This window comes from Mobula birostris, chromosome 1 (assembly GCF_030028105.1).
Source record: "Mobula birostris isolate sMobBir1 chromosome 1, sMobBir1.hap1, whole genome shotgun sequence".
Lineage (NCBI taxonomy): Eukaryota > Metazoa > Chordata > Chondrichthyes > Myliobatiformes > Myliobatidae > Mobula > Mobula birostris.
Genome location: NC_092370.1, coordinates 2,267,779 through 2,280,982, shown reverse-complemented (window position 1 = coordinate 2,280,982; position 13,204 = coordinate 2,267,779). Strand labels below are relative to the sequence as shown.

At 46.6% G+C, this 13,204-nt stretch overlaps 1 protein-coding gene across 5 annotated transcripts in view; it reads left to right on the top strand.

The window, feature by feature from the left end:
- LOC140194236 (UDP-N-acetylglucosamine transporter TMEM241 homolog) overlaps window positions 1–13,204 on the top strand; it is a 214,513-nt gene that overhangs the window by 184,501 nt on the left and 16,808 nt on the right. For 3 of the 5 annotated variants that reach the window (XR_011885163.1, XM_072251703.1, XM_072251705.1), the window contains one exon: window positions 7,650–7,714. The exons of the other annotated variants lie outside the window; for them this stretch is intronic. Coding sequence is in view for 2 of the 3 variants with exons in the window: in XM_072251703.1 (XP_072107804.1) it covers window positions 7,650–7,714 (65 nt within the window). In the remaining variant the exon portion in view is untranslated. Of the gene's footprint in view, window positions 1–7,649; window positions 7,715–13,204 lie in introns of those variants that run through there. 5 annotated transcript variants of the gene reach the window in all.

The window sequence follows — 13,204 nt, the reverse complement described above, 5'->3', positions numbered from 1 at the left end:
GAGAAACTGAGTTACAGAGAAAGGTTGAATAGGTTAGGACTTTATTCCCTGGAGCGTAGAAGAATGAGGGGAAATTTGATAGAGGTATATAAAATTATGATGGGTATAGATAGAGTGAATGCAAGCAGGCTTTTTCCACTGAGGCAAGGGGAGAAAAAAACCAGAGGACATGAGTTAAGGGTGAGGGGGGGAAAGTTTAAAGGGAACATTAGTGGGGACTTCTTCACACAGAGAATGGTGGGAGTATGGAATGAGCTGCCAGACGAGGTGGTAAATGCGGGTTCTTTTTTAACATTTAAGAATAAATTGGACAGATACATGGATGGGAGGTGTATGGAGGGATATGGTCCGTGTGCAGGTCAGTGGGACTAGGCAGAAAATGGTTTGGCACAGCCAAGAAGGGCCAAAGGTCCTGTTTCTGTGCTGCAGTTTCTATGGTTCTATGGTTTCTATGGTTCTACTGGGAGGAAACTGGAGCACCCAGAGAAAACGCACAGGGTCATGGAGAGGACGTACAGGTTTCTTACAGATGGCATCGGGATTGGGCTCTGAACTCTGAGCTGTAATAGCATCACTCCAACTGTTATACTACCAAGGTGTCCTATTGTGTCATGTTCCAACAGCCAGAATCACTTGAAAGTTCAGTTACAGAATAAATATACTGAAGACAAAAGCCACAATAACAGGGTAACAGACTTCAAAGAAAAGCCACGTACCATTATAACAAACTCATCAGTGCTAATTGTATGCCCACCATCTCTGAATCAAACCACAAAGAACATGTTTCATTACCTAAATCTGTCTTTACATTCCCTCAGAATATGTTTAATGATTATAGTTCAACATCTGCTGTAAACAGAAATTAAGAAGAGCCATGATCTAAGCATGCCTAACGTCGTCATACTAACCACTCACTTGCTGCATGAGGAAAAAACAAGGTTTATACATGCCCTGTCTATCACCAAAACTCCTTAAAGTAACCAGTGGCTTCATTGCTTTGCAATTGCTGGGTCTCTGTGCATAACAAATAGGGGCGAGGGAATCTCATTAAAACCTATTGAATATTGATGATGGACATGGAGAGGATGTTTCCTATGGTGAGGGAGTCTAGAACCAGAGCCAGAATAGAGGAATATCCCTCAGAAATCAGAGGTGCAAAGGGCTTAAGAGTTGTTTTGCAGGATTCCCTAAAGGATAATTTGTAGGGAGAGTCAGTGTTGAAGGCAAATGCAATGTTAGCATTCATTTCAAGATGATAACTAGAATACAAACAAAAGGATGTAATGCTGCAGCTTTATAAGGCATTGATCAGAGTGTAGATGGAGTACTGTGAGCAGTTTTGGGCCCTTATTTAAGAAAAGATGTGCTGGCATTGGAGAGGATCTAAAGGAGGTTCACAAGAATGATTCTGGGAATGAAAAGGTTATTGTATGAGGAGTATTTAACGGCTCAAGGCCTGTACTCACTGGAATTTAGAAGAATGAGGGGGAGACCTCTTTGAAACCTATCGAATATTATAAGTGTAAAACTCGCTTCTCCTGGCTTAATCTAGGGGGTGATAATCCCCTTTCCCGGCCAAACTTAATAAATCTCATTTGGGTGGATGCTACGTGATGTGTCCCCTGTGCTAAATCAGTACCCGGAAGTAACAAACAGGACACAATATGCGGTTAAGCGATTAAGATTTATAACTCTTACTTTGACTATGTGGTTAGTAGAGAGACAAAATAAAAAAGAAAAAGGCGCCAATCTTATGAAATAGTCTGTGCACAGATCGTTGGAGCTCACTCAGCAAGATCTTCTTTCCACCATTCGATCTCCTCGGTGCGTCGCTGACCCCCAGACTCCTCCCCAGAGTCCACCCGGTCAGGCGGCTCACCGACTTGCTCAAGTCGCATCTCCTCTCTTCATTCCCCTTGCGCCTTCTGGCAAAAGCCTGTGAAAACCAACAGCTTTCGGACACAGAAGAAAGAATAACATTCCCCCCTCGGATAGTCACCCGTTATCTCTAGTTATAACCCAAACATTGCTGCTACAGAGAAACCATTACCTCATCAGTTAACATTACAGAGAAACTAGCAGTTAACATTACAGAGAAGCCCTTACACTCTCCCCCCACCAAATTTAGTCATGTCCTCATGACGTTGAGATAATTCACCAACCCTTCCTGCAAACACAAAACGCAATCCAGGTGCAAAAAGCAGTGACATAGCTCCCCAAACAGTAGGTATCACGCCCTGTCCCCCAGACGCTACATAGGCCACCCTATCCAGTGGTTTCTTAATTCCCTGAGACCTCCATACCCCCTCACCTAACTCTTCAAGCTCAGATGCTACTGGGGATACTTCGAGTCTGCTTGACGAAACCTCCCTCAATCTATCACTCAGGCCCCCCGACAACTCAGAGCCCCCTGTTTCGTGTCCAGGCCCCGCTTCCTCTCCTCCAGGGTCCTGCGGTAACCCAGGCTGCCCACAGATAGCCCCCACCCCACCTCAACTGACTCAGTGGGAGAAGGGCCAGGAGTCTCTTCCTCAAACAATGGGAACTTAGCAAAAGGCAGAATGTACCACACATCCAGCTCATTGTCCTCCGAATCAATATTCCTCTCCTTTTCCTCTGCCCTCACGGTGATGGCAAACTGACACATGGCCTTCACCCCAGGGGCAGGAACGCTGTCCCACTCCTCGTCCATGTCTGGTCCCTCACGCACCCATTGGGACAAAGCATCCGCATCAATGTTCCGGCTCCCCGGCCGGTACTTCAGGCTGAAACCATAGGCGGACAACGCTGCCAACCACCCGTGGCCCGTGGCATCCAGTTTCACCGAGGTCAGGATATGAGTTAGGGGGTTGTTGTCCGTCCTCACCTCAAACTTGGCCCCGTAGAGATAGTCACTCAGCTCATCCACCACTGCCCATTTCAATGCCAGGAATTCCAACTTGTGCACGGGATAATTTCTCCCAGAGGGTGACAAACTCCGGCTGACAAACGCCACAAGCGTCAACCCGGTGCCCTGATCCTGATACAGGACGCCCCCCAACCTTCTCGGCTGGCATCCATGTGCAGTACACGCGACAATCGGGGGGTCTGCGAAAACCAACACCGGCACCTGGGTCAGCAACCCCTTCAGTGACTGAAAAGCCTCCTCACGTTTTACATCCCACCTCTGTCCAAAGGGCTCTGATGGGTTTAAATATTCTCCACCCTCCAGTCCTTTCTTCCCCAAGCAAGGGTAACCACACAGAAGTTGATTCAAGGGGTGACTCACTTTGGCGTAGCCCTTCATGAATCTCCAATAATAACCACAGAACCCCAGGAACGAGCGCAGAACGCTCACAGTCTGGGGCCTTTGGCAGACCTGGCACTTGTCCAGGGAGAGTTTTAACCCTTCAGCCTCCAAGCGGCCAAGCACCTGCAGTAGCCTTGCTTCATGTTCATCCAAGTTAGATCCAAATACACCAAGACGTCAAGCAAGTTCATACCCCCCACCGCCTTCTCCATGCCCTGCTGGAGGGTTGCAGGGGCTCCTGATATGCCCTGGGGCATCCTTTCGAACTGGAAGAATCCCAGGGGACAAATAAATGACGCCTTCTTTTGTCGGCCTCACTCCTCGGGATCTGGTAATATCGACTTCTCAGATCCAGCACGTTAAATCACTTTGCACCACTCAGACAGACCAGCGCGTCTTCGACCCTCGGGACTGCATACTGGTCAGATGCGAGTCCTATAGTCCACACACATGCGTATCTTCCCATTGTTCTTCTGGGTCACTACTATTGGGGATGCACAGGGGCTTCAGGACTCAGCGATGATCCCAATTTCCTTCAACTCACACAAATACTGCCGCACGTCTTCCACGTCTGCAGGGATCAGTTGCCGCGACCTCTCCCCAAATGGGGTGTCCTCAGTGGTCAACTTCTCCCCCTCGTGATATTCCAGAGCGTCCACTAAGAGGACTTTGCCCTCAGACACTCCAGGAAATTTTAGAGTCCCCATCACTCTCGCTACTTCCCCGGGCCGTACCACCATTGGCTTCGACTGGGTGAACCACACAGTCCCTTGTTTAAATTCGGTTCCCGGCCCAATGCTGCCAAGGTGCAGGCTCAAAGGGCCGAATGGTCTACTTCTGCACCTATTGTCTATTATCTATTGTCAATAAGCACGTCTTCAAAAGCAGCTCAAAACACTGGTTGCCTGAACAGTGTCCCCAAACAGCTCTCACCAGCCGCCTTCTTGCAGGCCCCCATGAGCATCCTCACAAGGGGGGTGTTGGTCCCTTCCAGAATCAAAACGCCACCCGTCTCAACAGGGCCCGAACAAATCAGCACTAATGATTCCAGAACCTCAGATACCCACACATCGGCCTCCGAGAACTCCAGTTCCACTGACCAATAACCGATGTAGGGATAACCACCAGCACTGCTACCCCAAATCTCCAGTGCCCTGAATGGCGTCAAGGGTAAATGCTTCAGATACCGGTTGTATAGCGAACGGTACAGTAACTTGACCTGCGACCCGGTGTCGAGTATGGCTTTAGCATAGATTCCTTCTATCCGTAGTGACACGCTGGAGCGTGGTTGCACTAAACATTCAGGAATGGGGTCTTTTGCTTTCGGGAGTTCCTTGGTACAATGCTGGGAATGTGTTCCCCCAGAGACACCAGGCCGTCCCTCAATGGGTCTCTGCTAAGTTTCCCAACACCTCTCCCTGCTTAGATACCCACAGGCTCACTCTCCGAGGGGCTTCCTGCTGTTCACATTCCCGCCAGAAGTGTCCCTCTTCCCCACAGTTATAGCACACGCTACCGGCTGCCCCTCTTCCTGCGGAACCCCAGCCGCCCGCAGCCTTCTGCGTACTCCGTCCCCTTGGCGGGGGGGTGGGGGAGCCTCTTTACCAGTCCTATCATACAGAGGGTCCACACCTGCTGTTAACACCCGGGACATCTCAGTTCTCAGCTCTGCCACTTCCCCAGAACTCAGTTCCGGCAGCCATGGCCCCGCCTCACCTGGGTCACCAATAGGCGCTGGCAGTCCCACCACCATTATGTCAGCGCTAGTCTGAACTAGAACAAGGTCTCAGCCCGCCATTTTATCAAACTTTCGCACTACAATTTCAACTTTGCCACCAGCTTTAACCATACTCAGAAATCAAATTAACAGTTCATCCGGGGTATGAATATCCACCCCACTCAACGTGCACACATTACTAACCACAATCCCACAGAGGTACACCAGCACTGATTTAAACAGGGCAATCACACAGCGTCCAGCGGAATCAATCACGGACGAGCCCCCACATTGTAATACTCACTTTGTCTAGCGGCTTAATCTAGGGGGTGATAACCCCCTTTCCTGGCCAAACTTAATAAATCTCGTTTGGGTGGATGCTGCGTGATGTGTCCCCCGTGCCAAATCAGTACCCAGAAATAACAACCAGTAGACAATATGTGGTTAAACAATTAAGATTTATAACTCTTACTTTGACTATGTGGTTAGTAGAGAAACAAAATATAAAAGAAAAAGGTGCCAATAGTCATTAAACAGTCTGTGCACAAATCGTTGGAGCTCACTCAGCAAGATCTTCTTTCCACCATTCGATCTCCTCGGTGCGTCGCTGACCCCCAGACTCCTCCCCAGAGTCCACCTGGTCGGGCAGCTCACCGACTCGCTCAAGTCGCGTCTCCTCTCTTCATCCCCCTCGCGCCTTCCGGCAAAAGCCTGCGAAACCAACAGCTTTCAGACACAGAAGAAAGAATAACATTTCCCCCATCCGATCTCTAGTTATATCCCAAACATTGCTGCTACAGAGAAATCATTACCTCACCGGTTAACATTACAGAGAAGCCCTTACAAAAGGCCTGGATAGAGTGTATGTGGAAAATGTGCTGAAGTGGGAGAGTCTAGGACCTGAGAGCACAGCCTCAGCATTGAGGGACATCCATTTGAAACAGAGATGAGAGGAATTTCTTCAGGCAGTGGATGGTGAATCTGTGGAATTCAATGTCACAGACGGCTGTGAACGCCAAGTCATTGGGTGTATTTAAAGTGGAGAGTGTTATGTTCTTGATTAATCAGGGCTTCAAAGGTTACAGGGAGAAGGCAGGAGAATGGGTTTTAGAGGGATAATACATCAGCCATGATGGAATAGAGGAGCAGACTGGATGGGCCAAATGACCTAATTTTGCTCCTGTGTGTTATGGTCTTAGTTCCTTCCCTCCAGTCCATTGTGGATTCTCTCTTTGAATCGATAAGAGTGAGGGCTATGGCCAGTGGCACTAAACAGATTACTAATCTGGCATGAACTAGATGGGCCAGAGGGCCTCTTTCTGTGATGTACTGTTGGATGACTCTATATATCAAAAACCATTATTCACTGCCAAAAGTTAATGAATTACCAGGCCACCACTGATCCATGAGATTATCGTACATCCAAGTGATCCATTACTGAATCAGTTGATGAATTTCTGGCATTTTGTGTGTTACTCCTGATCTAAAGCATCTGTATATCTCTTGTGTTTATCAATGTTCTGATAATTACTTTTACATGACCAGCTTCAGATTAATTTCTTGATTGACAATGTTTATTAGGTAACAAGACAAATACCACAGATTGAGTCAATATAAATTTATTAAAAGCTGCAGATCTCTCATAATTCCAGGCACATTTTCAGAGCTTTGGATATTTCCCTGTGTTCTGCCTTGTGCCATGTTTGCACACACGACGGCTGCATTCTGACAGGGTTTAGCATTCCAGAACATTTGTATATCCACCCCACCGATTGTTCACACATTAGAAAGCTACAGCTACAGTAGCAAGTTAGTAGGGATAAACTCCCACTACCAATGATGTACATCTCAAACAGCCTCTGACAACCAAGTCCAACTCCTGGACTTCACATGTAACACAGCTACTTAGCCCAGCGGAACAGTTTCTACTGAGAGAAGAAGCAAAGACAGGTTACAAAGAGGCAAAAACAGTCGCTTTGGGCAGATGGGGCTCAAGAGCTGTGTTTGGTAGCTCATCTAGAAGGAAAACTCTGATCTCAAGCCTCTGCTGCCTTGTAGCTACACCAACTAAAAGGAAAGGCTTCTGGAGTAAACACCAAGGAAAAATCTGGAGCTGGATTTCTGAAGGCAGGCCTATGAGGGAAGGGGGAGCCTGTCTCAGGGAGAGGGGGGAGTCTGTCACAGGGAGAGGGGGGAGCCTGTCACAGGGAGAGGGGGAGTCTGTTACATGGGCAACAGCTTCCTCTCAGTATCATGCAAATCATATAGCCATCTAGAACTCAACATCCATGTTCGACCCGACCAACCTCCACCGTTAATTTCCAACTTTAGAGTAACGTCGCTGTTAATTTGACATTGTAATGGCATAATAAGTGATTGAATATTACCAGATGCATCACTAAGATTCATTTTCTTACGGGCATTTACAAGAAAGTAAAGAAATAGAATAGAATTTGTTAACAGCTCTACATCAGCAAAGACTAATGAACAGCCGGTGTGCAAAGGAAGATAAATTATACAAATAGATAAAGGCTGTCTGTTGTAATTTCACACAGAAAGTTGTTCGTTCCAATAAAGTAGAAAAGGCAAATAATATATGATAGGAAATTCCTATTTAATAATTGTTTTTGCTTGTGCTGTCAGGTTTTGGCTGCATGCATGTCATTGGCTGTCTTTCAGTCTGATTTGAATATTGCGACAAGTTGCTGGTAAGTAAATAATTCATTGCCTCGATACATTTAGGATCTTGCTAACGGTTATTATGTGTGTAAATTATAAATTGTGGTTGAAGTAAGGTTTTCCTTTCCTGTCTGTAGGTCCATATTACTGCAGATGTTTATACGGCAAATCTTGTAGTGTCAGAGAGCACTACGGTAGCCCACCTAGTCCATTTTGCCTAGTCCATCGACCTGCACCTGGACCATAGTGATATCCCAATGTGTCCAAGAGTCATAGAGAGGTATAGCACAGAATGGCGGGCAGTGACTAGTGGGGTACTGCAAGGCTCAGTGCTGGGACCCCAGTTGTTTACAATATATATTAATGACTTGGATGAGGGAATTAAATGCAGCATCTCCAAGTTTGCGGATGACACGAAGCTGGGCGGCAGTGTTAGCTGTGAGGAGGATGCTAAGAGGATGCAGGGTGACTTGGATAGGTTGGGTGAGTGGGCAAGTTCATGGCAGATGCAATTTAATGTGGATAAATGTGAAGTTATCCACTTTGGTGGCAAAAATAGGAAAACAGATTATTACCTGAATGGTGGCCGATTAGGAAAAGGGGAGGTGCAACGAGACCTGGGTGTCATTATACACCAGTCATTGAAAGTGGGCATGCAGGTACAGCAGGCGGTGAAAAAGGCGAATGGTATGCTGGCATTCATAGCAAGAGGATTCAAGTACAGGAGCAGGGAGGTACTACTGCAGTTGTACAAGGCCTTGGTGAGACCACACCTGGAGTATTGTGTGCAGTTTTGGTCCCCTAATCTGAGGAAAGACATCCTTGCCATAGAGGGAGTACAAAGAAGGTTCACCAGATTGATTCCTGGGATGGCAGGACTTTCATATGAAGAAAGACTGGATGAACTAGGCTTGTACTCGTTGGAATTTAAAAGATTGAGGGGGGATCTGATTGAAACGTATAAAATCCTAAAGGGATTGGACAGGCTAGATGCAGGAAGATTGTTCCCGATGTTGGGGAAGTCCAGAACGAGAGGTCACAGTTTGAGGATAAAGGGGAAGCCTTTTAGGACTGAGATTAGGAAAAACTTCTTCACACAGAGAGTGGTGAATCTGTGGAATTCTCTGCCACAGGAAACAGTTGAGGCCAGTTCATTGGCTATATTTAAGAGGGAACTAGATATGGCCCTTGTGGCTACGGGGATCAGGAGGTATGGAGGGAAGGCTGGTGCAGGGTTCTGAGTTGGATGATCAGCCATGATCATAATAAATGGCGGTGCAGGCTCGAAGGGCCGAATGGCCTACTCCTGCATCTATTTTTTATGTTTCTAGAACCAGGCCCTTCGATCCATCTAGTCCATTCTGTCTCATCCCATCGACCTGCACATGGACCATGGTAATATTGCAATGATGTTGTTGTCTTTACAAAAGTTAAACATGTGAGCAGGAGAGAGTTATCATCTCTCTGTTTTCTGATCTTGTTGGCCCCATCCCAGCTTTCTGAGTGCATAGGCTCTCAGAGCAATGCCTAGAGTCAGCTAACAATATACCCTTGTGCTGATGAGCTGAGCTGCAAAGCTCAAACAGATCCACATAAACACTTCCCATTATAGATACCAAGGTCCTGTATGGGAGGTTGGACAAAAACGTGCAATCACTTGGCATTCGAGATGAGATAGTAAATTGGATTATGTTGACTGGCTGCATCACAGCCTGGTATGGATACACCAATGCCCTTGAACAGAAAATCCAAGACTGAATGCTCTTGCGGGACGTGGGAAGGCAGAGAGACTTCCATTGTCCCTTACAACTTCACCTGCAGGAAGTGCATCGAGCTGAAGCTTCTAACACTCCATATTAAGGAGTTGGAACTGGAACTGGATGAATTCCAGATCATTTGGGAGGCTGAGGGGGTGATATTTAGGACATATGGAGAGGTAGTTACACCTAAGGTGCGAGACACAGGTGACTGGGTGACTGGAAGGGGTAAGGGTTTAAACAGCCACTGCAGAGTACCCCTGTCACCATCCCTCTCAAAAACAAGAATATACTTTGGTTAGACCATTAAGACTATAAAACATAGGAGCAGAATTAGTCCATTGAGTCTGCTCCACCATTCCAGCATGGCTGATCCCAGATCCCACTCAACCCCATACACCTACCTTCTCGCTGTATTGTTTGATGTTCTGGCTGATCAGGAAACTGTCAACTTCCGCCTTAAATGTACCCACGGACTTGGCTTCGACTGCAATCTGTGGCAGAGCATTCCATAGATTCACTACTCACTGGCTAAAAAAATCCTCCTTACTACCGTTGTAAGAGGTTGCCCCTCAATTCTGAGACTGTGCTGTCTAGTTCTGGATGCCCCCACCATAGGAAACATCCTCTCCACATACACCCTATCTACTCCTTTCAGCATTCAGAAGGTTTCAATGAGATCCTCCCCCCACTTCCCCCGCATTCTTCTAAATTCCACTGAGTACAGGCCCGAAGCTGTCAAATGCTCCTCATATCTTAACTCCTTCCTTCCCGGAATCATCCTTATGAACCTCCTCTGAACTCTCCAATGACAACACGTCCTTTCTGACGGATGAACATATGGGGCCCAAAACTTTTGACAATACTTCAAGAGCGGCCTGACTAGTGTCTTACAAATGCTCAGCATTATCTCAGAATCCAGTTTATTATCACCGGCATGTGTTGTGAAATTTGTTAACTTAGCAGCAGCAGTTCAATACAATAAATAATATAGAAGAGTGGAAAAAATACTAAATAAATAAGTCAATTACAGTATATGGATATTGAATAGATTAAAGATTGTGCAAATAAACAAATAATATATATCAAGAAAGTGAAGTAGTGTTCATGGGTTCAGTGTCCATTTTGGAATTGGATGGCAGAAGGGAAAAAGTTGTTCCTGAGTCGCTGAGTGTGTGCCTTCAGACTTCTGTATCTCCTACCTGATGTGGTGGTGGCATCCGTTAGTCTCGCGAGGCCATGGATCTGTGCCTGGAAAGTCTTGCTTCAGTCTGTGTTAGAGCAGCGTCTGTTGTGGCTGTCGAGGCCCACATGGGAGTGACAGTCTCGGCTGCAGCGACTGCACTTGAAGGCACTGTCCTCCAGTGTTGTCTTGGTGCTGTTTTTCCGATGACTACACTTTTCTTCAGCAGCAACCCCAGCTTTTCTTCTCCTCTTTTTAGACCTTTGCGTAGTTCCAGCCTCCAGCGAGAGCGATCGCTTGCGATGTCCTACCGCCTCTTGACGTTCATGTTCAGTGACTTCATGTCTCTCTTGCAGACATCTTTGAAACGAAGATGTAACAGTGAGAAAAGGGCATGCCCTTGGTACTGGAGGTCCTTAATAATGGCACTGCCTTTCTGAAGCACTGCTCCTTGAAGATGTCCTGGGTATTTTGTAGGCTAGTACCCAAGATGGAGCGGATTAAATTTACAACCCTCTGCAGCTTCTTTTGGTCCTGTGCAGTAGCCCAACCCGCCCATACCAGACAGTGGTGCAGCCTGTCAGAATGCTTCCCACGGTACATCTATAGAAGTGTTTGAGTGCTCTTGTTGGCATGTCAAATCTCTTCAAACTCCTAATGAAGTATAGTCACTGTCCTGTCTTCTTTATAACTGCATCGATAGGTTCAGACCAGTTTAGGTCCTCAGAGATCTTGACACCAAGGAACTTGAAGCTGCTCACTCTCTCCACTTCTGATCCCTCTATGAGGATTGGTATGTGTTCCTTCGTCTTAACCTTCCTGAAGTCCACAATCAGCTCTTTCATCTTACTGACGATGAGTGAAAGGTTGTTGCTGCGACTCCACTCCACTAGTTGGCATATCTTGCTCCTGTACACCCTCTCATCTCCATCTCAGGTTCTGCCAACAATGGTTGTATTGTCAGCAAATTTATAGATGGTATTTGAGGTATGCCTAGCCAACAGTCATGTGTATACAGAGAGTAGAGCAGTGGGCTAAGCACACATTCTTGAGGTGTGCCAGTGTTGATTGTCAGCGAGGCGGATATGTTAACACCAATCCGCACACATTGTGGTCTTCCGGTTAGGAAGCTGTGGATCCAATTGCAGAGGGAGGTACGGAGGCCCAGGTTCTGCAGCTTCTCAATCAGGATTGTGGGAACAATGGTGTTAAATGCTGAGCTACAGTCGCTGAACAGCATCCTGACGTAGGTGTTTGTATTGTGCAGGTGGTCTAAGGCCTTGTGAAGAGCCTTTGCAATAGCATCTGCCGTTGACATATTGTGGTGATAGGCAAATTGCAATAGATCTAGGTCCTTGCTGAGGCAGGAGTTCAATCTAATCATGACCAACCTCTCAAAGCATTTCATCACTGTCAATGTGAGTGCAACCGGGCAATAGTCATTAAGACAGCCCACATTATTCTTCTTAGAAACTAGTATAATTGTTGCCTTTTTGAAGCAAGTGGGAACTTTTATATTCTATTCCCCTTGAAATAAATGCCAATATTGTACTTGCCTTCTTTACCACAGACTCAACCTGTAAATGAATCTTCTGCGAATCTTGCACGAGGACTCCTAAGTCTCTCTGGACCTCTGATGTTTGAACCTTCTCTCCATTTAGATAATAGTCTGCACTATTGTTCCTTTTACCAAAATGCATTATCGTACATTTCCCAACACTGTATTCCATCTGCCACATTGTTGTCCGTCCTTCCAATTTGTCCAAGTCCTGCTGCAATTGCATTGCTTCCTCAGTACTACCAACCCCTCCACCTATCTTTGTATACTCCACAAACTTTGCTACAAAGCCATCAATTCCATTATCAATATCATTGACAAGCAATGTGCCACGCGACAGTGTCAATAGGAATAGAATGAGGTGGAAGATAAATGCGTGGCTGAGGGATTGGAGCAAGGGGCAGGGATTCAGATTTCTGGATCATTGGGACCTCTTTACGGGCAGGTGTGACCTGTACAAAAAGGACGAGTTGCACTTGAATCCCAGGGGGACCAATATCCTGGTGGGGAGGTTTGCTAAGGCTACTGAGGAGAGTTTAAACTAGAATTGTTGGGGGGTGGGAACTGAACTGAAGGGACTGGGGAAGAGGAGGTTGGCTCACAAATAGAGAAAGCTTGTAGATAGTGCGAGAGGGAGGATAAGCAGATGATAGAGAAGGGATGCGATCAGACTGAAGGTTTGAGATGCGTCTATTTTAACTCAATGAGTGTTGTGAACAAAGTAGATGAGCTTAGAGCGTGGATCAGTACTTGCAGATATGATGTGGTGGCTGTTACAGAGACTTGGATGGCTCAGGGACAGGAATAGTTACTTCAAGTGCCGGGTTTTAGATGTTTCAGAAAGGACAGGGAGGGAGGCAAAAGAGGTGGGGGCGTGGCACTGTTGATCAGAGATAGTGTCACGGCTGCAGAAAAGGTGGACGCCATGGAGGGATTGTCTACAGAGTCGCCGTGGGTGGAGGTTAGGAACAGGTAGGGGTCAATAACTTTACTGGGTGTTTTTTTATAGGCCACCCAATAG